Here is a 24,067-nt window from a genome sequence, read left to right as displayed (position 1 = left end):
CCCCTGACCAATAACTGCAGCTCTCTCAATTTTATAGTTTCCATGTTGTTATATAAAATTACTTAAAACCTTCTGAGGAGTATTTTAATTTTTTAAAAGACACAAACAACCCTATACCCCAGAGTGAAAGAAAAACAATGGCCATGTATAAAAAGTCAGAGACTGAACTGAGAAGCAAATACTATTTAATCTTGTGAACAAGAGAAGTTTGGAACTAACTGATCTTCAAACCTGTTTGTCTTTCCATCTTATTCAGAACTTCTTCAGTAGTATTGAGTCACACACACACACATGCACACACACACACACACACACACCACACATAGACACACATACTACACAGACACAGACACAGACACACACACAGACACAGACACACACACACCACACAGACACACACACACACACACACAACACACATAGACACACAGACACACACACACCACACAGACATAGACACACACACACACACACACCACACAGACACACACACACACACACAATTTAAATAGTTTAACAGCTAAATAAAGCACAGTTGCTGTAAAAATGCCTTGGTCCTTTCTGGGTGAGCAGACCAGGAAGTGACCGAGGTCTTCCTTCTCTGGAGATGACATTCAATAGTTTCTCTGATGGTGGAACTGTTTTGGATTCGGCACTGTCCTATGCTCTATCCAAGTGTGACAGTTGAACACTTAAAATGTAGCTAGTGTGACCAATGAGTTTTTTATTTTATTTCACTTTAATGAAGTATATATGAATTATCTATTTATATATAATATTACATATTATATAAAATATATAATATTGTATATTTAATAAAATATAATGAATTATGTATTTAATGAAATATGTAAATGAGTTATAATATTTCATCTTAGTGAAATAAAATTGAAATTGAAATGTCATAAGTTAGTTAATGGTCATGATGCTGGATAGCACTGCTCTGAAGCTTAGCATTTCAAATCTGCGTGTTAAAATTAGAGTTGGTCTGGTCTACCCCAGAGTATCCGCCGGTTAAATATGGGTTATCATGTTGGGGTCTCTGCAAGTGTCAGAGCCAGCAAGAGGATGATCTGTGCTAAGTGAAGAATGACATGCAGGCCAGTAACACTTTAGCAGAAGTTGGGTCAAAACTTCCAGAGTCTGACTTTACAGTTTATTTTTCTTACACACTTAAGCACAGTAAAACTTGGGGAGAAATCTCCATGAGCCAGTTATCACAACAGAGCTTCAGGGACAGCTACATGGGAACTCCTTTGCAATGTACACCTCTGTAGCAAAGCACCTCTGCCCGTTACAAGAAAATTACTTCTGTTGACTGATAAGCAGAGCTCAGGGTAAGGGCCTAGGGAGGAAGGATTTATAATAAGCATCAAGATAGATTCTGTTGACAGAGAATGCGATGCACATGGGACCTCTTTCATAATGATTGGTTCTACTCACTGAGAGACCTAAGCAATGCTCAGGATATTGTGGGGGTCCAGGTAGAGTCTGGCTCCATAGAATAACAAAAGATCACCAGGTTGTTAGACAACATCCATTCTACCCTTCAGAGTAACCATGCACTAGTGATTGTACTTTTCCTGAAGAATAAAAATTTCTACATATTTAATAATTCTGGTTCTTGGAGTTGGAGAGATGGCTTAGCGGTTAAGAGCACTGGTTGCTCTTCGAGAGGTCCTGAGTTCAATATCTCTCACCTGCATTGCAGCTCAAAAATCCAATGCCCATTTCTGGTTTTCAGGCATCCATGCAGACAAAGCATCTGTATACATAAAAAAGAAAAATCTTAAATCAAAACCAAAAATGAACAAAGAAAAAAAAAGCTAACTCTGGTTCTTTCAATGCTTTACATCATCAAATATCCAAGGACATACTTGGAAAGTCCACATATGATTTCTGCGTGTGATGACCTTGGAGGTGACAGGATGGTAGAAATGGTCTTGGGTCAGCAGCTGGAAGGCGGAACTTGTTTGCTTGCTCTGTCACTCAGATTGCAGACAGGACACACTAGCCTTTCGGTATGCCTAGAAGCCAGCTATCTTCAAATTGGCTTCAGATCACTGATTTACCCTGAGAGTCCAATCAAACCTTGTTTCAGAATGCACTTTAAGCCACCACGTTGGTCAGTTTTCATTGTTGTGACAAATGCCTAATTTATGGTATTAGGGATAAAGATCTAATTTATCCCAGCGTTTCTAGGTTGTCAATTTGTGGTCAGTTTGCTGTGGGTCCATGGTAAAGCAAAAGGCCATGGTGACAGGAACACATGGCTAAGCAAAGTTGTCCCCCCAACCTCTGTGGTGGTCAGAAAATGTAGTGATATAGGAAGGAACCAGGGATAGGGTGTATTTCTAAGGCATGCTCTTCCAAATAGGCCCTAACTACCTTGCCTTTATATTATGACTCCATCAAGGTCTTAATCCTGAGTCCTGAATAGGTGGAAACCTCAGGACTGAATCGCTTCTCCCAAAGTCCATGAACCCACAGCTAATTTCCTAAGTATGTGAGCCTTTGGGAGGCATCTTGGTTTCAAATCATAATACATTTTAGCAAAAAGAAAAAAAAAGTATTGTTGTGGCCAACTGAATGTATCTTAGATAATTACGATATAACCATATGTATTGAACAAAGCCTGTCATGGGTCCCTTGACAAAAACTTTGCAGCTCTGTTGTACATTTCAGCCAAGAGAAAATCCATTTGCTGCTGACATATAAACTAACTGTACTGACAATGTGAGGACCAGCAATGATAAACAAAGGGTGTAGTTTATGCAAGAGATTGGAAGGGCTGGCCGCATCAGTGAAATCTTTTGGAGGCAGGTTGAGTCAGCTGAGGATTTAGGACTGTCCCCCCAAGGCGGGTGCTCCCACAGATTGTCCGATCCCAATTTGCCCACGAAAAGCTGGTTAGTCAGAGCGCGCGCGCGTGCACGCAAGAGAAAGAGCATACTTGTTTTAGCATGTGTTAAAACTATCTGGGGAGTGGATCTTGGCACGGTTCCAAAGCGGAGTGACACAGACTAGAAGTCGGAACAAAGGGGCTGTACTGGTGGCGGTGGGCATGCGGAGGAGGAATTAAGAGTTGCACCCCACACTTCAAGGCGTAGGGCCTCTTTCCTGCATTAGATCTGAAAATCTAAGGTTGGGTGACCCAGGATCTTGCCTCTAGAGGAAGACTGTGCTGTGTTTTCAGCTAGTGTTTGTTATAGAACTGGTGGACAGAACAAGCTACTGTAGTGCTTGTTAGACCAGACATTAGGGAAAGCAGGCTCATGGCGCAATGCAGGAGAAACCCCAGGGGAACCTTCCACAACCTTGCCTCACTGCCCTTTCGGGATCTTCGTACCTGAGTGTGTCATAGGCAAATGTCCTGGGAGCAGCAACACACTTCAGGAGCCCTTGGATGTCCCTTCCCTGTGTGACCCATGCATGGTTGACACTTTCAACCTCGAGTGTCCTTACTCTCTGTTTCTGGGGGAGTTAAAGGAACGGGAGAGTTTGAGAACAGCTGGGCCCTCCCAGTTGCTGGGAGGTTATTTTAAGCTTTGGTTAATATATCCAGAGACCCAGATGGTGTTTTCAACCAAGCTGCTTTATTAGATCTCGTGATAAAATATAATAGTGTTTATTGAAAAGGCTGACACGCGTCCACAACATTATGTGTAAAACTTGCCCTGAGAAACATTTCTGATCAAAGGTCTGTTTTGATGGAGTCCTTTGTGAACCCTGCAAGTTTGCTAATTTCTTTACAGACCTGAAGATTAGGCCTTGGGGTCAACTTTTGGAGCAACTCAAACACAGGTATTGAATCATCAACATTAACTCTGATTTTAGGGCCCTGCCCATTGATAGAGCACAGCAATATGAAGTATGAAAGAGGATTTTAATGAGATTACTTGGGCATAATATGCAGGAAAAAATGGATCTGGCTATCCCAGGGATATAAAAATGAACGTAGAGAGCCAGGGCTTCAGTGTCAGCATCAGCCAATAGCCTTATGGGTAGATCTTTATCGCTCAAGCCTGGCCAGTGGGCTTACACTGCTGGGCTTACATCCCAAAGGGGCCTTTTAAATCATTTCATCTGATGTTTACTCTGCTGTTTATGAGTAAATGCATCTCTGTAATATGCACAACACTTTTAAAAGTTAAAGCTCATATTTTCTGGGTCTTTAAATATCATGTACCTCTTAGGGTTTCTAGTGATGTCACCTTTTGGAGCAATATCTATATTTGTATAAAGAGAAAATAATTCAGGAACACTCAACCATCAAAGAGGATCTTTCCCTTGGCCTGGAGTCTCGGAGGTTTTGACTTTTCCCTTTCCAAGTCTTTCCTAAGAAGCGTTTTGTGCAAACATAATATTGTTATTGCTTTTCTTATTGTTCTCCTCCAGCAAGAGTCCTGATTTTCTAGCTAGTGCTATCTAGAGCTATATTTAGGGTTTCCAAAGGGAAAAGGAAAAGGGAAAAAAAATCTGAAAGCAGAGGTACAAAGTTTAGTTTATTCAGTAAAGGATCTCAAAATGTACCGAGAGGAAAATTTTCAAACTAATGGTTCATGTCTCCAATATAGAAGTACTCTCCCAAATCAAGAAGAAAATTCAAACAATTTAATACAAAAATTGTCACCAACAAGTGCACAAAGAAGGCAATTAACCTTACTGTAACCAGATCAATCTAAATAAAGAGAATAGCTATGTTAAGAGCATTGAAAATGCTCAAGAGTTGGCACAGCTGGGGGAAGTCATCATGTTTATTACATATTGTTAGGGAGCACTAACAGACACAACTATTAAGTTAGCTGGACAGTAAATATCTTAACTAATAAAGTCTTTAAAACAAATAACAGTCTCTGCTCTCCATTTTTATGAACCAACCCTGAGGCTGTGTGACTTCCCCTGGTCATTCAGGTGACAAGCTACAGCATTGCAGATAAAATCCAGGCCTTTTCCTGTTTTTACCGTGTTTCATGAAAGGCTGTGTGCTGCTGTTGGCGTGTTAGTTTTGTTGTGTGTTTGGTTGGTTGGATGGTTAATTTTTTGGTGACTGAGATAGAGGGTAGTTTGTGTTGCCCAGGCTGGCCCTGTAAGCTCATATGATCCTTTAGCCTATTTCTCCTGTACTTGGTTAGTAATATCTTTAATAATGAATATAGCTATATGGTATAATATATGACTGCTTTAACTAGAAAGTGTGTAACATAGAATGCAAAGCGGCCCTTCTCCTTGCCCTACCACAGCACACACAGATATGCCCACTGTAAGTGTTTAGAGTCCAACCGTACTTGCTGATCTTCTATACAAAACAATGGGATCCTGCTTCGCCTGTGAATGTTTCTCCAGTTAGCAAGCTGCCATGCACACATTTCAGGTACCAAATATCATCCCACTTCCTCTGTTTTCAGATTTTAATAGAATCATTGTATCACCATGTCATAAGTCATTCGCCACTTCTCTGTTACGTTATGGAATGCAGAGATTGTTTTCTAGTGTTCTCTTAGCAAAGTGCCGCAGTGAGCATTGGTGAACACAGGCTTTCACAAGTGGACTTAAACATCTACAGCACTGACTCTTAGATGAACACACTCCTGGGCTACTCGCCTCCATAGTTTCTAAGGTGCTTGGTGGCTTAATGTAATGGATTGTTAAGGATTATTATTTTTTGAATACTCATCTAACACAAGCAAAAATATTTTGCTTTGATGAAAAGGAGGCAGAGTGTAATTTTTTTAACTGTGGTTTTTCTGACCAGAGGCTCCTGAGTTGATCTGCTGACTACAGTTTCTTCCTATGGCTTCCTCTTGACTTTTGGTGTTTCTCCAGGCTGCTGGCAAGCTGGGTGGCAACTGCCGCAGATACCATCCCTCCCTGGCCAGCTGTGCCCACACACACATGCACTCCTCTCAATGATCCTTGAGTGCCCGCAGTTGTTCCCCCAAAGACTGACTCAACCCAAAGGACTTTCCTGATCCAGTCTATGTGTTGTGTCTCCTGAAGGGAGCAAGCTGGGTCCACACCATGCTTTTCCACATTTAACCTTCTTGCCCACTCAGCCTTTGTGAAGACATCAATCCAGGCCTGACCCCACTGCCCTTTCCTGAAGCCAGACCTTAATCTGATCATTTATTGAAGATTTTTTTTTTTGACCTAATGGACTGGGCCATGTGAGAGATTATTGAGAGAAACAGGCCCAGCAGAGACTGGAGACTCCACGCTAATCTAGCTAATCAGCCGAGGAGTCTGAAACTGCACAGCTGTGGGGGCTCACCTCGCTTTCAAGCACTTGGTTAAAATATTTGTGAGGGGCTTGTGCCTGAAGCTCTGCTCAGTGTTTGGTGAGGAGGCACGCTGTTCTTTGGGAGGGAGCTCTCAAATGAACAGTGACAGATGCAGACACGGAAGGTCTAGAACGGCTGTCGTAAATAACAGTAAACTGTTTAATCTTGCTGAGTTGTAAATCTGATTGCAGAGGTCTTTAGTTCACCAGTTCAGTGGAACATAGGATGAAGGGTGGGGCCCCTTAGGAAATGGGCAGTTACTATTTCCCAATTGGACAGAAACTGGTCTGAGGAGATTCATTTAAAAAAACACACATTCATGAATTTTAATGGACTGTAATAAGCACTCAGAGAAAATTTACAACTTTAAAGAGATTTTAAAAATCTTATGTGAAATACTTTACATAAAATCTACCTATAAAATGGGTGTGGATATACATGTGTGCCTAGGGCCCACTCTCCCTACCCCCACAAAGCTGTATTTTTTCCTTGAATATGTTGCAGAGGAGTCTTCATTTCTTTTTCTGTTATTGTATAAGCTGCCATGACTAGAACAACTTAAAGGAGAAAGGGTTCATTGTATCTCAGAGGTCAAAAGACAGAGCTCATCTCGGCAGGGCAATCCTGGCAGTGAGAGCTTGAAACAGCTGGCCACACTGCATTCCTGGAGACCAGGCAACAGACAGATCAAATGTATGCCAGCGTGCCTCAGCTTCTCTCTTCTCCACTTTATACAGACCTGGATTCTCTGCTGAAGGAACAGCCTGATCCAGTTAGGGGAAGGACTGAAGGAGCTGAAGGGGATGGCAACCCCGTAGGAAGAACAACCATATTCACCAACCTGACCTGCCAGAGCTCCCAGAGACTAAACCACCAACCAATGAGTACACATGGAGGGACCCATGGCTCCAGCGGCATATGTAGCAGAGGATGGCCTTAACTGGCATCAATGGGAGGAGAGGCCCTTGATCCTGTGGAGGCTCGATTCCCCAGAGTAGGGGAATGCTAGGACAGTGAGGCAGGAGTGGGTGGGGGAGCACCCTCATAGAAGCAGCGGGAGGAGGTTAGGATAAGGGGTTGTGGAAGGGAAACCTGGAAGGGGGATAACATATGAAATGTAAATAAGTAAAATAACCAATAAAAAATAATAAAAATGATGAGCCTTAATGTAAACAAGACAATCTCCCCTCTCAGGCAAGCCCAGAGGCCTCTCTCTAAGTGATTCTAGAGTCTATCAACTTGACAAGGAACACTAACCATCACAGAGGACAGAGCAGAATCCCAAATGTCAGAGGTGGTTGAGGACATTATAGAACCAAGATAGACACGCAGCTCTTCCCTGGAGACCCGTGTTTCTAGAACATTCAGTAGAACTGGGGATGGAGTGAGAGCAGGAATAGGAGGTGTGTGAGTCTGATGGATCGAGGCAGGCCATTGTCACAAAGATGGGTTTGTGAGCTGAGCTCAGTGACAACGGTAAGTCAGTACTACAGCCTGGTACACACTAGAGAACAGGGTCAGCGGGGAGCTGAGGCAGGACGATATGAGAAGATTTGGGTGGCGTGGGGCTGCCACTCACTCCAGCAGCTTCATAGTGAGCAGGTTTGGTGGCTAAAAAGGACACTGTTGTTATGGACACACTCTATGGACTGATTTGCTTCTTAATTTTTGGCAAATAATATCCAGTTTAAGTTACACCTCGCCATAGCTTCAGTCTCCAAACATATTATTATTTTATTTATAAAAACTTGAGACAAAACACTTTAATATTCATCAATAATAGTCCATTTAAATAACGGAAGATTATACACCCTTTACAATAATATTGAGAAGATTGTTTAGTGCCATAAAAAGATAGGATTACCCAGAAAGACACATGCCGTGTGTCCTCCCTAAATGTAGCTTCGAGTCTTTAGAGTTGTGGGTTTGACTTTGAGTTTTTGTAGAAGTTGGGAAAGTAAAAGGGCAAAAGAGTAGAGGAGTGGGAGAGAGATTTTAAGGGAGAGATGGTATGGAGGGGGTAAGGGTATAATGGGTGGGGGTAAAGTGAGGAAGGGGAGGGGAGGACGGGAAAACATGGAGATGAGATTACTAGCACTAGCGCTGAGAATGTTTGAGAAACCTACGATTTATAAACTGTAAGTTCACACACACACACACACACACACACACACACACACACACACACCACATAGGAGGGGGAGGGAGGGAGAGAGACAGAGACAGAGAGTCAGACAGACAGACACACACACACACACACACACACATATACACCACATAGGAGGGGGAGGGAGAGAGACAGAAAGACAGACAGACAGACAGACAGACACACACACAGATTAAGCATCAATCCCTTTTGTAACAGTGTGTGAAGATAACTGAGACAGGCAGAGACCAAGGCTGTGCCTGCGAATGTTGACCATAGTTGTCATAGGTGCTAGGATTACAGATGATTTTTATTTTGTTACTATGTACTTCATACTGACAAGGGAGAAGAGTATTTCAAGTTAGTGCCTGATGATAGTGACACATTCTTTCATTCAGTGTTAGGAAATGTCACCAGCTAGAGAAAGGGAGTGGGATGTACTGAGGGATTGCTCGGTGCTGGCACTGCGACCTGCACATGAGCTATGTTACTTTATTTTTTCCCGCTCCCATCATGTGATCTTTTAGATCCTTTAGATATAAAAGCTGAGGTGCAGAGGGGCTCAGGATCTTACCTAGAGTCACAGAGGCAGGGGAGTAAAGTCTTGGTTGGCTCTGGGACTCCCTTCTGCCTTCTTTACTAGGGAGCAACAACAGACATTGGTGATTTTTATCCTTTGTCTACGGAGATGATTTACCTCAGAGAATGTTAGCAATTTACTGAGTCGGGCTCAAGGATAAGGCTACTGAGCATTCTCTGAGCACGTAACTACCTGATTGCTAGCGGGGACATAACTTCCCATTTTTACTCCAGTTTGCAGCTGAAGGCAATTAGAGTTCGTGATCTCAGTGAGATTTTCATAATGGGCTGATTAAACAACATAGTGGGGGCCACACTGCTAGATGCCTGCGAGTTTTCTTCACATGTTCAGACACTAGGAGTTGCATGAGGAGTCTGTGTTGGTTTGGTTCAAATGTACCCTGAAACCTCTTTCCAGCTCCAGAGTGTATGCGATGTCTTCCAAGGGTCCAGGAAGCCGGGATGCATCCGGTTGTTCCCATCTGGTCCCCATGTAAAAAAAGCACATAGCTGAGAATTATCCATCTGCAAATGGAGAAGTCCCTTGATGTTTGGGTAACCACATCCATGCCTTGCCTCGAGTCTGTTATTTCTCTAAATTCCACTGAGCCATCCATCTCCTTACTCACAAAGCGCTCCTTAAGGGCTGGCATCGCTCTCTGACAGCTGGGACTTAAAGACTGAGGGCTTAGTATTCCTGTTAATGGCAGCTTGGCTTGGGGCTTTCTGTGTGTGTGTTAAACAAAGAAGACAGGAAGCAGGCGTCTTTGTATACATTACTAGCTACAGTACCTCATAGGGGGACACTGTGGCATCTGTGTGGCCCTGCAGAACACTCTGTGGGGCATGAAGGAAATGTCTGTTTATTGCTCTCTTCACTTTCCCTGATTGATTTCTGGGATATAGCCCATTAAGTCATGTGATTCCATTCTAGGGCAGTGAACCAGGGAGTGGGAGACACCGAAAGTGCCACACTTCTCTCCCTTTTTAACAAATGTCTTACTTAAAGCTGAAGGAGACTTACACTGGAGTGTTTTTCTCGAGAGTTCACACATAAGACCAATCTGGTTTTCTTTAGCCTGTGTTATCGGGGAACCCACTCAGCATCTGGGTTCTGTATCTACTCTGACTATTAAGGCTTAGGGTTGAAATGGCATGTCTCTGCTCTCAAGGATTTTAGTTGGAGCTAATTAGAAAATGAACTTATACTAAATCTAATTTAGGAGAACAGTTGTTAGCATTCTAGAAGAAAATAAGAGCATGAAAAAATAATAAGTTAGTTGTGGGCACATTATATAAAGAAATGGAAGTGATTAGGAAAGGCTTTATATCATATTGTTTACATCTTAGGATGCTGGTCTATGATCAATGGAAGGGTGTCTTTCTTCCCTCATCTCTAGCCATGTCCCTCCTTGGGTGAAGACAATAGCAATATAAGCAAGTGATAGTTGTTTGGTGAGAGGTTTGGTGTCCTTAGGAGAACAAACACAAAGCAGCGTGAGGGGTCACCACCATGTCCCCTTCCTCTAAGCATCTCAAGTCCTGGCAGAGTGGGAGCCAGTCAACCCATCTCTCTCCTTAGCTCTGAATCTGGGGAGACATGTGCCCCACTTACACATCTGAAGAGTCCTGTGTGATAATGTGGTTCCCCTCTGCCTGGCTGCCTCCTGTGCTGTGAAACTCAAGGAACTAGGACTGGTTTGACCTTCTGTCCTGGCAGGAGCTGAAGTAGTGGCAATAAGGTCCCTTCGGGGAAGTCTGGTTCTGCCGGACTGGGTGGGATCATTCTTAGATCCAGCCAAAGCCATGCAGTGAGAGGTTCAGATTAGGGACTTAGGAATGCCATAGTTTTCCCTCCCCAGTTGAGTCTCGGTTTTACTCAGAAACACAAGGCAGATGTTGCCCTTCAGTGCTGGACTCAAAAGCAAAGACAGTCAGGTAAGCAGACCATAGTTTCTTTGCTGTCTGCGACTTTGACAGAGGGTGGTGTTTCTAGGGCTTTCCCAGAAGGTGAAACAGAGGGCTAAAGGGGAATCTGCTATCTAGAAAAAAAAATAATTTTAATAAGTGCAGGGTTTAGGGAAGACATTAGTATTATATTGGGTCATGACTAAATTTAAAAGTGTTTTTTTCTACAGAACCTAAAATGAACAATTTCGACTTTGCAGAGAAAGACACTAAGCTCACAGACGTTAAATGGTACATCCTGCCTCCTGCTCCCCAAACTTGACACAAGCCAGAAGTACCTGGGAAGTGAGGCTTCAGTGGATAAGATAACTCCATCATATTTACCCATGGGCATGTCTGAGAGGGCCCAACCCATTTGGGTGATACCAACTCTGAGCAGGTGGTCGTTTATGGTTTAAGAAAGAAGACAGGGTGGGGGTAGAGGGGTGTCTCAGTAGTTAAGAGCACTGGCTGCTCTTCCAGAGGTCCTGAGTTCAATTCCCAGCAACCACATGGCTGCTCACAACCATCTGTAATGGGATCTGATGCCCTCTTCTGGTGTGTCTGAAGAGAGCATCAGTGTATTTATATAAATAAAATAAGCAAATTAATTTTAAATAAGAAGACTGAACAAGTCATAGGAAGAACAAGTCATAGCAAGCGCTGTTCATTCTTCTATGGTTTTTCCTTCAGCTCAGGCATCCAGGTTCCTGTCTTGAGTCCCTATCCTGACTTTTTTCAATGATGCCATATAAATTATAATCTGACATAGATAATTTCCTTCCCAAGTTGCTTTTGTTCACGGATGTTTCATCACAGCAGCGGAGATAGAACTAAGACATGGTACAAGACTCACATGTAGCTTCAGATTGGGTGCCTTCCCTTTAGTCCATAAGCCTCAAATGTGCACTTATCTTAACAATTGTTAGATGCTGAAAGCCATGGCGTGTCCAATGATGCTTGTCTTGGCTTAATTGAGAGAGGGAAGGTCAACAGAAGAGGAAACAACATAGACATGCAGAGGAGAAGATGCTGTGAAGACAGTCGTGGGTAGATACCAGAATCCAGAGAGGTGCTGGAGGCCCCTCTCCAGGCGCCATCTGAGGATGTGTGTCTTTGGGGGCACCTTGGTTTTGCGCTTCAGGTCTTCAGAACGCCAAGAAGCCAACATGCTCTTGATTTAGCCACTATGTTGTTGATAGTTTGTTGTGGCAGCCGTAGAAAAGGGTACTGATTTTATATTCGTTTGCAGATTTTGTATTAATTTGTTAAGTCTACCATAACAAATGACCCACTTAGCTCAAACAACAGCAACTTATTTTCTCACAGATCTGGAGCCCAGAAGTTGAAAGGAAGGCACTGGCAGGGCCGTGCTCCCTGGAGACTCTCTGGAAGGTTCCATGGCTCTTCTAGCTTCTGGTGGTGGCTGGCATTCTTTGGCTTCCTGGGCTTGTGGCCACATTGCTCAGCCACGGCCATCTTAGCCTCTGTCTTCACCTTCTCTCTCTGTGTGTCTTTCCCTCTGTATGTCCATGTTAATACAAAGTGCTGACCTTCCATGATGGAACTGACCCAAATGAATCAACCTGCTACCTGGCTCATCCATCCCAGGGGAATGCAGCTTGGGGTTGATTTCTACTGTCAGCAGATTGGACACTTAGCAGGGAACAAGGGCAGATCAGCCTAGCTGAACCGAAACCATGCCTCTGAGTTAATGAATAACCTCTTTACCACGGTGGTCACTTTGCTCATGAGCTCTTGGACAATGTTAGGAGTGGGTAGGGAAAGAGGCTGCTGGGCACTCACAGACTGGGCCATCATATCTTGTTTACTGTGTTGTTTAGTTTTGGTCAACTTGCCACAGAGTAGGCTCGCCTAGGAAGAAGGGATGTCAGTAGAAGAATTGGTGGGGTCATCTCTGGAGGCATTTTCCTGATTGCTAATTGATGTAGGGAAGGCTAGCCTACTAAGGGCAGTGCCATTCCTTAGCAGGTGGGCCTGTGCTGTGTAATAAAGGCTGTGGAGCAGGGAAGGAGAAGCAGTAAGCAGCACTTCCAAGGCTTCTTCATCTCCTGACTCCAGGCTCCTGACTTGAGTACCTCCCTGACTTTCTTCAGTGGAGAAATGTTCCTAGGAGTTGTAAGCCGAAATACCCTCTTTCCTCCTTAAGTTGATTTTGGTCATGGTTTTATTCCAGAAACAGAAACCTAAGTAGGACGAAGCCTACTTCTCACTCACTTCTAGTGCTCTTCACTCTCCTGTGACCCTCTACTGAATTTTTGTGGGCTGCTAACTATGTTTGCCACAGTTGGGTAATTAAGAATTAATTACTTTTTAATGGCTAAGTAGTATTTCATGAGGTTTTGTTCCCCCCACTATACTCTGTCTAGCTGATTCTTTGTTATTGGACAAGATCATTTAAAAATTTTTATTTTAAGTAAACACACTATAAGACATGTCTACATGTATATGCCATTTTCAATTTTATTAACTTATTCATTAACAAATTCATTATTGTGCCAGGGATGAAATTCATGACTTCATGAAATATAGTAGGCAAATGCCCGGCCAGTGAACTCTATCTCAGCCTCCTCTCTACCAGTTAAGAATGCTTTCATGTCATTCATACACATACACACACATACACACAAACATACATACATGCACACAAACACACAAACACACACAAATTCACATACTCACACATACTCAGTCAAACATATTCTCACACTAACTAATTCATATATACACTCTCTGTCACACACACATACACACACACACACACACACACACACACACACACACACACACACACGCACACACACATATTCACTAAACACACACATGGTTTTTAAGATCTAGAATCCACACATGAGAATAGAGCATTACCTTACTAAATTTGGACTTATTTTGCCCAATGGAATTACTTCCAGTCACATCTGTTTTTCAGCAAAGAACACAACTTCATTCTTCTTTATGCTGACCCCCGACCCCCAGGCTGATCTTATACTTATACTTTGTCAGTTGTGAATTATACTTCAGTGAACACAGAACTGCAAATGTCTCTGTGGAATGCCCACCCACACCTACTGGTCATGCTCTGAGGAGGGGTACAGCTGTTTAGATCTTTTTTTTTCCTTTTTACTTTCTTTTTTTTTTTGTTTTTTTTTTTTGTTTTTTATTTTTTGGTTTTTTATTTTTTGGTTTTTCGAGACAGGGTTTCTCTGTATAGCCCTGGCTGTCCTGGAACTTACTTTGTAGACCAGGCTGGCCTCGAACTCAGAAATCCGCCTGCCTCTGCCTCCCGAGCGCTGGGATTAAAGGCGTGCGCCACCACGCCCGGCTAGATCTTTTTTTCTATAGAGGTTATATCAGTTTATATTCCCACCAACATGGTTTGCTGGCTCCTCTCTCCCTGACCCTGGCTGGCATTTGTTGCTTATGGTAGTCTGGTGACTTTCCTTATGGTAGTTTCCCTTATGGTAGATATGGGGTGAATGGAGTTTTAATTTGAATCACCTTGATGGCTAATGATGCTGTTCAGCTTCTCAGGTTTGTTAGTAACTTGTGGAAATTGTGTTGAAGAGCTTTTAGTAACAGAGCCACTGTTATTCTATTCATGTTGCTGATTCAGTTTTGTCTTTTAATCTCTCTCTCAGTTTTTAAATTATTCATGTATTCTAGATACTAATCCATTGTCAGATATATAATGTAAATATATAAGCCAATTTGATAAGATAGTAGTATTGCACGTTTCTGTACAGGGTGAGAGGTAGGGATCTAGCTTCTTATTTCTGCACGTGGATACCCACATGGATGTCCAGTTTCCCTAGCCTGTTTATTGAGGAAACTGTCTTTTCTACAGTGTATGCTTTTGCAGTGTTGTCAAACACAGGCAGTTATAGCTGTGTGGTGGGGGATGTCTAGGTCTTCCATTTGTTCTTTTGAGTGTCGTGCTATTTTTGTTACCATGGTTCTGTTGTGGAGCATGAAGTCAGGTGTGCTGATACCTCCAGCACTCTTCTTCTTCCTCAGGCTATGTCCTTATGCTTCCACGTAAATTTTAGGGTTATTTTTATATTTCTGTGAAGAATGTCATCTGGACTTCGGGGGAGGGTAGGTTGCATTGAATAGCTTTTAGTAATAGAGCCTTGGTCACTTTATCATTGATGCCAATTTACTATATCTTCTTTTTATTTTATTTTAATTAATTAATTAAATTTATTAAGATCAAATAGGTAAGCATTCTTAATTAATTGTTAATCAATTAGTGAAAACTAATTAGCTTTACGGTGTTGATTAATTAATTAATTAATTAATTAAGCTATGCCCTAATTGCTGCTAGTGTCTTGCTCCAGTTCTTTTTTCGGAGTTTTTTTTTTGAAGCTCTGGTGGATTGGATTGCATTCCCGATTTCTTTCTCCACATGCACGTTCGTGGGATAGAAAAAAGCTGTTGATATGTGTGTGTTGGTTTGCGCTCCGCAGCTTTGCTGAAAGCATCTACCAGTGCAGAGAGTTTCCCTGTGGTGTCGTCAGGATCTGACCTGGGCAGAGTTATATCATCTGTGAAAACTGATGAGGGTCCTTGGCTTCTTCTCCCAGCTGTATCCACTCTCCTCTCTTGTCTTACTGCGCTGGCTAAGACGTCAAGGACCATACTGAGGAAGAGCAGAGAAAGTGAACACCTTTGGCTCCGTTCTGGCTTTGCAAAGAATGATTTTAGCCCCTCCCCACTTTAGAATAATGTGGGATAAAGGTCATTTACATCCTTTCCTGTATTGGAATGTGTTCCTTCTACTCTGAGTTTCTTCAGGGCTTCATCATGAAAAGGATGTTGGACTCTGTCCGGGGCTTTTTCTGCACCTGTCACAATGATCATTGTGGTTCCCATCCTTGAGTCTGTTGATGAAATGCACCACATTTATTGATCTGCACGGGTCAAAACCTTCTTGCTTCCTGGAATGACTACAATGTGGTTGTGGTGAATAACATGTAGATGAATTCAGTTTCCAAGTTTTTTATTGAAAATCTTTGTATGTGTATTCATCAGGGTTGGTGGCCTATTAATTTTCTATTTGTGTGTGTGTGTCCTTAATTGGTTTGGTATTAGAGGGATTCTACCTTTGAAAATGGGGACAGTGTTCCCTCCCTCTTTATTTTTATGAACTAAATTGAGGAGCACCTGTGTTAATTCATTTTCTTTTTTTTTTAAGGTCTGGTAGAATTCAACAGGGACTAAGCCTGGGCTTTTAGAGTTAACAGACAGAATTTTACTGCTTCAATCTCGCTTCTCTCTCTCTCTCTCTCTCTCATACACGTAGCTGTGTTGTTTATATCCTCTTGTTTTAATTTTGGCAGATCATATATGTCTGGAAATTTATCAGTTTCTTTTAGATCTTCCAGTTTACTAGACTGTGTTATAGACTATGTCATATTCTCGAATGATCTGGATTTTATTGATGTTTGCTGTAATGTCCACCTTAATATCAATAATTTTATTAAATTTTATTTTCTCTGTTTCTGCCTCCGATGCTCTGTCTTTCTCAGTTTAGCTAGGAGCTTAGCAATCATATTTATCTCATCAGAGAACCAACTCTTTGTTTCGTTGACTTTTTGAATTCTCTGTTAATCATTTAATTTCTATTTATCTTTATAATTTCTCTCCATCTACTGATTTTTGTCTTGTCTTGTTTTTCTAGGAATTTTAGGTAATTTTTCTGTTATTTATCTAATCTTCTAATTCTTATTTTTTTAAAAACTAGACATTTATAGCTATAAACTTTCTTCTTAAAAGGTCCTTTATCATATACCACAGGTTCTGGTATGTTGGGTTGCTTTGGTTTGAGGAATTTTTAAATTTTCCTCGTAATTTCCTTGATGATTGCTTAGCAGTGTGCTGTTTGATCTCTGAGTTTGTACATTCCATGATCATTTGCTGTTGAGATCTAGTGTATTTCATTGTGATCAGATGGAAGAATTTACTTCAGATTTCTTATATTTGTTAGACTTGCTTTGTATCCTAAAGTACAGTCTTCTTTGGATAAGTTTCCATGGCCTGCTGAGCAGAATGTATATTCTGGAGTATTTGGCTGGACTATTCCATAGACGTCTATTAGTTCTATTTGACCTCTGTTACTTAACTCTAATATTTCCTTGTTGATCTTTTAGGGGGTCTGGGTGAGAGTGTCATTTTTGGTTAGAGTGGCATATTAAAGCCACCCACCATCACTGTATTGAGGTTGGTCTGTGCTATTACATCAAGTATAATTTGTATTTATGTAGTGAAATTGAGTACGCCAATGTTTCGTGTGTATCATTTCTTTAACTGTAACTTTTGTCATGTCGATTGTCCCATTCATCATTATGCAGGGAACCTTTTTGATTTCTTCCAGCTAATTTTGGCTTCAAGTCTATGTTGTCAACGTTAGTATGGCCACACCTGCTTGCTTTCTAGTTCCATTTGCTTGGGATGTCTGTTTACCATTTGTTCACTCTAAGACTGTGTCTGTCTTTGCTAGCAAGTTTGTGTGTTGCTTGTAAAAACCAAATACCAAATGGGTTCTGTTTGTTTGTTTTTTCCTTTGAGGTAGGGTCTCATTATGCTTCCCTGTCTTTATATAGAGTATCCTGGCCTCAAATTCAGAGATCCTCTTCTCTCTGCCTCCTGACTCCTGACAGTAAAAGCATTGATTCACCATGACCATCTTGTCCCCCAGTATCTTTTGAATGGACAATTAAGAGTACTTCTGAGTTATTGCTGAAAAATATGGATTGATTCTTAAACTTTTGCTGTGTTTGCAGTATTTAGTATACCCCAAGTCCTCATTCACTTCCTGCTCTACTATGGTTTATTCTTTCCTGGGGCTTCATGGTATGCTTATCTGCCACGTTAGTGTGTAAGACTCCTTCATCTGTCTTGTTAGTGTGTAAGACTCCTTTATTTGTCACTTTAGTGTGTAAGACTCCTTCACCTGTCATGTTAGTGTGTAAGACTCCTTCATCTGTCACTTTAGTGTAAAAGACTCCTTCATCTGTCACTTTAGTGTAAAAGACTCCTTCATCTGTCATGTTAGTGTGTAAGACTCCTTCAAGTGTCCTATGTTTCCTCGAGTTCCCAGAGCACGCAGAGAGGGAGGGGCCTTTGCCTGTAGAGCTGCTAAGCTCCTGACTCAGTGGGGGAGGGCTTTTAATTTTATTTATTCATTTTAAAATTGATCAGGTATATTAATTATATGTAATATGTATTTAGTGATGACATTTCACACACATATATAATATATTTTGATTATATGCACCCCTTTCCACTATCTTCATAACTGGACTTCTTGCCACTGTGCTGGTCCAGTGTAGGGAAGAGAAAGTTTCCTAAACCCATACTCTGCCAGTGCAGCTGCCTTGGATGTGGCTTTGATCTCCCTGCCTCAGTGCTCTGAAGTGTTCTAGTACTGAACACAGTGCGAGTTTTATGAGAATATCTCTTTGTCCTAAGCTGTGATTCCAAACCCTGCTGCAGCCCTCACTAGCACCATGAGAAGAGCACACTCAGATGTGGCTGAGCCGTCTACCATGCATGCTGGACTTATTCACCTGCTCTGCTTTCCAAAGTTTTACTTCTTCTCTACTTAGACTAGTGTTTTTCTTTCACCCTTTTTGTAGCATAGCTGATGTCCAAGTCTCCTGACTCCCACCAGGACAGTCTGGCTGTCCATGTATCCTAATTTCATTTCTATTGTCATAAAATTTCCTGACAAAAGCAATTTATAGTTCCAGGCTACACTCCATCACCGTGAGGAAGTCAAGCCAGAAACTTCAGTCACATCCTACCCACAGTCAAGGACACAGAGGAATGAATCCATATATGCTTTTTTGCTTCTGCTTACCTTGGTTTCTCCACTCTTACACAGTTCAGGACCTTGCCTAGGGAATGGTGCTGCCTACAGTGGGCTGAGCCTCCCCATATCAGTTAATTAAGAGAATCCCCCACAGGCATGCCCACGGGTCAATTCAATGTAGATACTACTCTGTTGAAGCTTTCTAGTGGCTCTAATTGTGTCAAGTTGACAAAGGTAACCGTCACATCATCGTGTGTGTTGTCTTCTGTCTTCCTCTTTCCCAATGTATTTCTCATACAGAACTTGTTCATTGGTTTTAATGCTAACCCATCCACAGATATTTATCACACACTCACTGTCTCTGCAGGTTTTTCTAGGTTATTTAGAATAAATCATTCTTGGAGGTTATGTATAGTGAGTAAATAAATAATATGGAAAGTATTGGGTAATAATATATGAGAAAGCAAATTTGTTGGAAAAATAGAAAGCAGTGCAATGCAGAGACTCTGAATCCTATGTTTCAGAGGGCTGTCCCTGTTTTTGTCTCTTACATTGGTGCAGAAACGCAAAAGCATGACAGCAAGAGCAGGATGTAACTGGCGACACTGAATGCTCAGTCAGGAAGCAGAGAGCTGTGTGTGCTTCTGCTCGGTGGCTTTCTTATTATCTAGTCTTAGTCCAAGACCATAGATTTGAACAGCCATTTAAGGCAGATCTCCCACCCTCAGTGAACCTAATGTAGACAGTCCCTTATTGACGAGCCTGGAGATTTGTTTCCATGGAGATTCTAAGTGGCATCAAGGTGGCAATCGAGAGTAAAGTATCACACAGAAGAAGAAAGAGAAGTAGGAAGCAATCCTTTCCCTCTTCTTTGTCATTTCTAACACCTTCATCATTATAGTTTCTTAGTCAGGCTTAAAGTAAGAACTTATGTGAACTCAGCAAACCTGTTGGTCTTCAAAAGTAGAGATTTCAAACTACCAGAAACCAATGGTCCTTAAGTAGTTATTAGGTGGCAGTGGAAGACTAGATATGAGTACCCCAGGACTTGGAGACTTCAGGTGGAACAGACAATCTTCTTTTATTCAGCTTTCCTACCACAGAGTCTGTCCGATTCCTTTGGCTAGGAGATTGAATACTTCTTGACAGAGCCTGGACTACTTTCCTGTCTAAATGCCTTCAAGTCCATGAACCTTGGACTGACTATTTCCCGTATTTTTTTTTTTTAGATTGGTCGACTGATTATTGGGCAGAATGGCATCTTGTCGACCCCTGCAGTCTCCTGCATTATCAGGAAGATCAAGGCAGCTGGTGGGATCATTCTAACAGCCAGCCACTGTCCTGGAGGACCAGGGGGAGAGTTTGGAGTGAAGTTTAATGTTGCCAATGGAGGTATGTGGTTCCAAATAAGCCTTAACTTAACACTTTTTCTCATATATTATCACTTTCTCTGATGGTAAGCAGGCAAAGTGGAGAGGAATCAGCTCAGAAAAATCCAGTGAGATGCCCAAGGCGATATGATTCCAAGGAAGAACCATATAGCCTCTCAGATGCACAGGGCTAGTCTCTTGATCACCTGTGTCCTTCAGCCAAGGGAAAGACTGGATAGTTGATACCGGAGTACTCTGGATTTTAAAGTTATAACATACCCTGGGGGCCATTTAAAACATCCCTTTCATTCTGCAAATAAAGGAATTGAAGCCCCAGGAGGCTGAGTTACTGTGGAAGACCACAAAGCTGCTCAGAGAGACAAATTTTAGCTTAGGTCTCGATCTCAGTGGAGATTTTTGCTATGTATATAAGGTCCTTAATTTGTTCTTAAAATTTTAGAAATGTATAGTCTGTCATAAGTAGACTCCAGCTATCCATTCCATCCATGTACTTTTCTCATTTTTGTCCCCTGGGATATTTTAAGGCAAAATTCAACATGAAGACATTCCATACCTAAGTATTTTTGTGTTCATTTTTAAAGACAGACCCACCTCCCACAACTATAGGAACATGCTGTGCTGTTTACTTTTCTTGTGACAAACTCCTGACACAAAGCGACTTCAGGAAAGAAGGGCTTATTTTGGCACACGGTTTGAGAGGACACAGTTCACCAGAGAAGGGAAGGTGCACAGGGGAGGAATGTGAGGCTGCTGGGGCCGGGGGTGGGGAGTGAGAAGGGAGAGGAGCAAAAGTTGGCTTCTTTGTATTTCTCCTTTATTCAGTGTGAGGCCTCAGTCCATGGAATGGTGCCCTGTACTTGGGGTGCCCTGTACGTGGGGTGGACCTTTCCTCTTCAATTAAACCTTTGCAGAAACACCCTTAAGAGATGTGTCTCCTAAGTGATTCCAAATCCAGTCCAGTTGACAATGAAGACTAACCATCATACATATCTAACAAAAATAACACCATCCCTCCAAAAACCATCTGAAACCTAATCTCTAGTCACTTTCCCTTGTGGTGATTGTCAACGTGTTATTTACAGCTGTTTTGTTTAAAAATAAAAGATGCACATCAGAATTGTACATTGGTTCACTTAGCCTCTTCAGTCTTTTAAAATCTAGAATATCAAGCCTATTTGCTTTATGAGAGCGTAAGCTGAGTTTTAATAAAAAGCAGTTATTATTGTGAATTATTCCCAGCACCAGGGAAAACAGCACAATGATGTACTGGAAGAAGAAGAATTTGTTATTGTTCCCCCCCATGGCCACTTTTTACATTGTTTAAAAATAAACTATTACTCGAGCCCCGGGCTACCTTGCCAGCAGAGTCTTGCCCAACACCCGCAAGGGCCCACACGGGACTCCCCACGGGACCCTAAGACCTCTGGTGAGTGGATCACAGTGCCTGCCCCAATCCAATCACGCGGAACTTGAGACTGCGGTACATAGGGAAGCAGGCTACCCGGGCCTGATCTGGGGCACAAGTCCCTTCCGCTCGACTCGAGACTCGAGCCCCGGGCTACCTTGCCAGCAGAGTCTTGCCCAACACCCGCAAGGGCCCACACGGGACTCCCCACGGGACCCTAAGACCTCTGGTGAGTGGAACACAGCGCCTACCCCAATCCAATCGCGTGGAACTTGAGACTGTGGTACATAGGGAAGCAGGCTACCCGGGCTTGATCCGGGGCACAAACCCCTTCCACTCCACTCGAGCCCCGGCTACCTTGCCAGCTGAGTCGCCTGACACCCGCAAGGGCCCACACAGGATTCCACACGTGATCCTAAGACCTCTAGTGAGTGGAACACAACTTCTGCCAGGAGTCTGGTTCGAACACCAGATATCTGGGTACCTGCCTTGCAAGAAGAGAGCTTGCCTGCAGAGAATACTCTGCCCACTGAAACTAAGGAGAGTGCTACCCTCCAGGTCTGCTCATAGAGGCTAACAGAGTCACCTGAAGAACAAGCTCTTAACAGTGACAACTAAAACAGCTAGCTTCAGAGATTACCAGATGGCGAAAGGCAAACGTAAGAATCCTACTAACAGAAATCAAGACCACTCACCATCATCAGAACGCAGCACTCCCACCCCACCTAGTCCTGGGCACCCCAACACAACCGAAAATCTAGACCCAGATTTAAAAACATTTCTCATGATGATGATAGAGGACATCAAGAAGGACTTTCATAAGTCACTTAAAGATTTACAGGAGAGCACTGCTAAAGAGTTACAGGCTCTTAAAGAAAAGCAGGAAAACACAGCCAAACAGGTGATAGAAATGAACAAAACCATACTAGAACTAAAAGGGGAAGTAGACACAATAAAGAAAACCCAAAGCGAGGCAACGCTGGAGATAGAAACCCTAGGAAAGAGATCTGGAACCATAGATGCGAGCATCAGCAACAGAATACAAGAAATGGAAGAGAGAATCTCAGGTGCAGAAGATTCCATAGAGAACATCGACACAACAGTCAAAGAAAATACAAAATGCAAAAGGATCCTAACTCAAAACATCCAGGTAATCCAGGACACAATGAGAAGACCAAACCTACGGATAATAGGAATTGATGAGAATGAAGATTTTCAACTTAAAGGGCCAGCTAATATCTTCAACAAAATAATAGAAGAAAACTTCCCAAACATAAAAAAAGAGATGCCCATGATCATACAAGAAGCCTACAGAACTCCAAATAGACTGGACCAGAAAAGAAATTCCTCCCGACACATAATAATCAGAACAACAAATGCACTAAATAAAGATAGAATATTAAAAGCAGTAAGGGAGAAAGGTCAAGTAACATATAAAGGAAGGCCTATCAGAATTACACCAGACTTTTCACCAGAGACTATGAAAGCCAGAAGAGCCTGGACAGATGTTATACAGACACTAAGAGAACACAAATGCCAGCCCAGGCTACTATACCCAGCCAAACTCTCAATTACCATAGATGGAGAAACCAAAGTATTCCACGACAAAACCAAGTTCACACAATATCTTTCCACGAATCCAGCCCTTCAAAGGATAATAACAGAAAAGAAGCAATACAAGGACGGAAATCACGCCCTAGAACAACCAAGAAAGTAATCATTCAACAAACCAAAAAGAAGACAGCCACAAGAACAGAATGCCAACTCTAACAACAAAAATAAAAGGGAGCAACAATTACTTTTCCTTAATATCTCTTAATATCAATGGACTCAATTCCCCAATAAAAAGACATAGACTAACAGACTGGCTACACAAACAGGACCCAACATTCTGCTGCTTACAGGAAACCCATCTCAGGGAAAAAGACAGACACTACCTCAGAGTGAAAGGCTGGAAAACAATTTTCCAAGCAAATGGACTGAAGAAACAAGCTGGAGTAGCCATTTTAATATCGGATAAAATCGACTTCCAACCCAAAGTTATCAAAAAAGACAAGGAGGGACACTTCATACTCATCAAAGGTAAAATCCTCCAAGAGGAACTCTCAATTCTGAATATCTACGCACCAAATGCAAGGGCAGCCACATTCATTAGAGACACTTTAGTAAAGCTCAAAGCATACATTGCACCTCACACAATAATAGTGGGAGACTTCAACACACCACTTTCTTCAAAGGACAGATCGTGGAAACAGAAACTAAACAGGGACACAGTGAAACTAACAGAAGTTATGAAACAAATGGACCTGACAGATATCTACAGAACATTTTATCCTAAAACAAAAGGATATACCTTCTTCTCAGCACCTCATGGGACCTTCTCCAAAATTGACCATATAATTGGTCACAAAACAGGCCTCAATAGATACAAAAATATTGAAATTGTCCCATGTATCCTATCAGACCACCATGGCCTAAGACTGA

At 42.1% G+C, this 24,067-nt stretch overlaps 1 protein-coding gene across 1 annotated transcript in view; it reads left to right on the top strand.

Moving 5' to 3' along the window:
* The window catches only part of Pgm5 (phosphoglucomutase 5), a 183,582-nt gene that overhangs the window by 6,921 nt on the left and 152,594 nt on the right, over nt 1–24,067 (top strand). Inside the window, exon 2 of the mRNA NM_175013.2 lies at nt 20,017–20,179. Coding sequence (NP_778178.3) covers nt 20,017–20,179 — 163 coding nt within the window. The remainder of the gene's footprint in view (nt 1–20,016; nt 20,180–24,067) is intronic.

This window comes from Mus musculus, chromosome 19, assembly GCF_000001635.26.
Source record: "Mus musculus strain C57BL/6J chromosome 19, GRCm38.p6 C57BL/6J".
NCBI lineage: Eukaryota > Metazoa > Chordata > Mammalia > Rodentia > Muridae > Mus > Mus musculus.
This window is presented reverse-complemented; position numbering and strand designations above follow the sequence as displayed.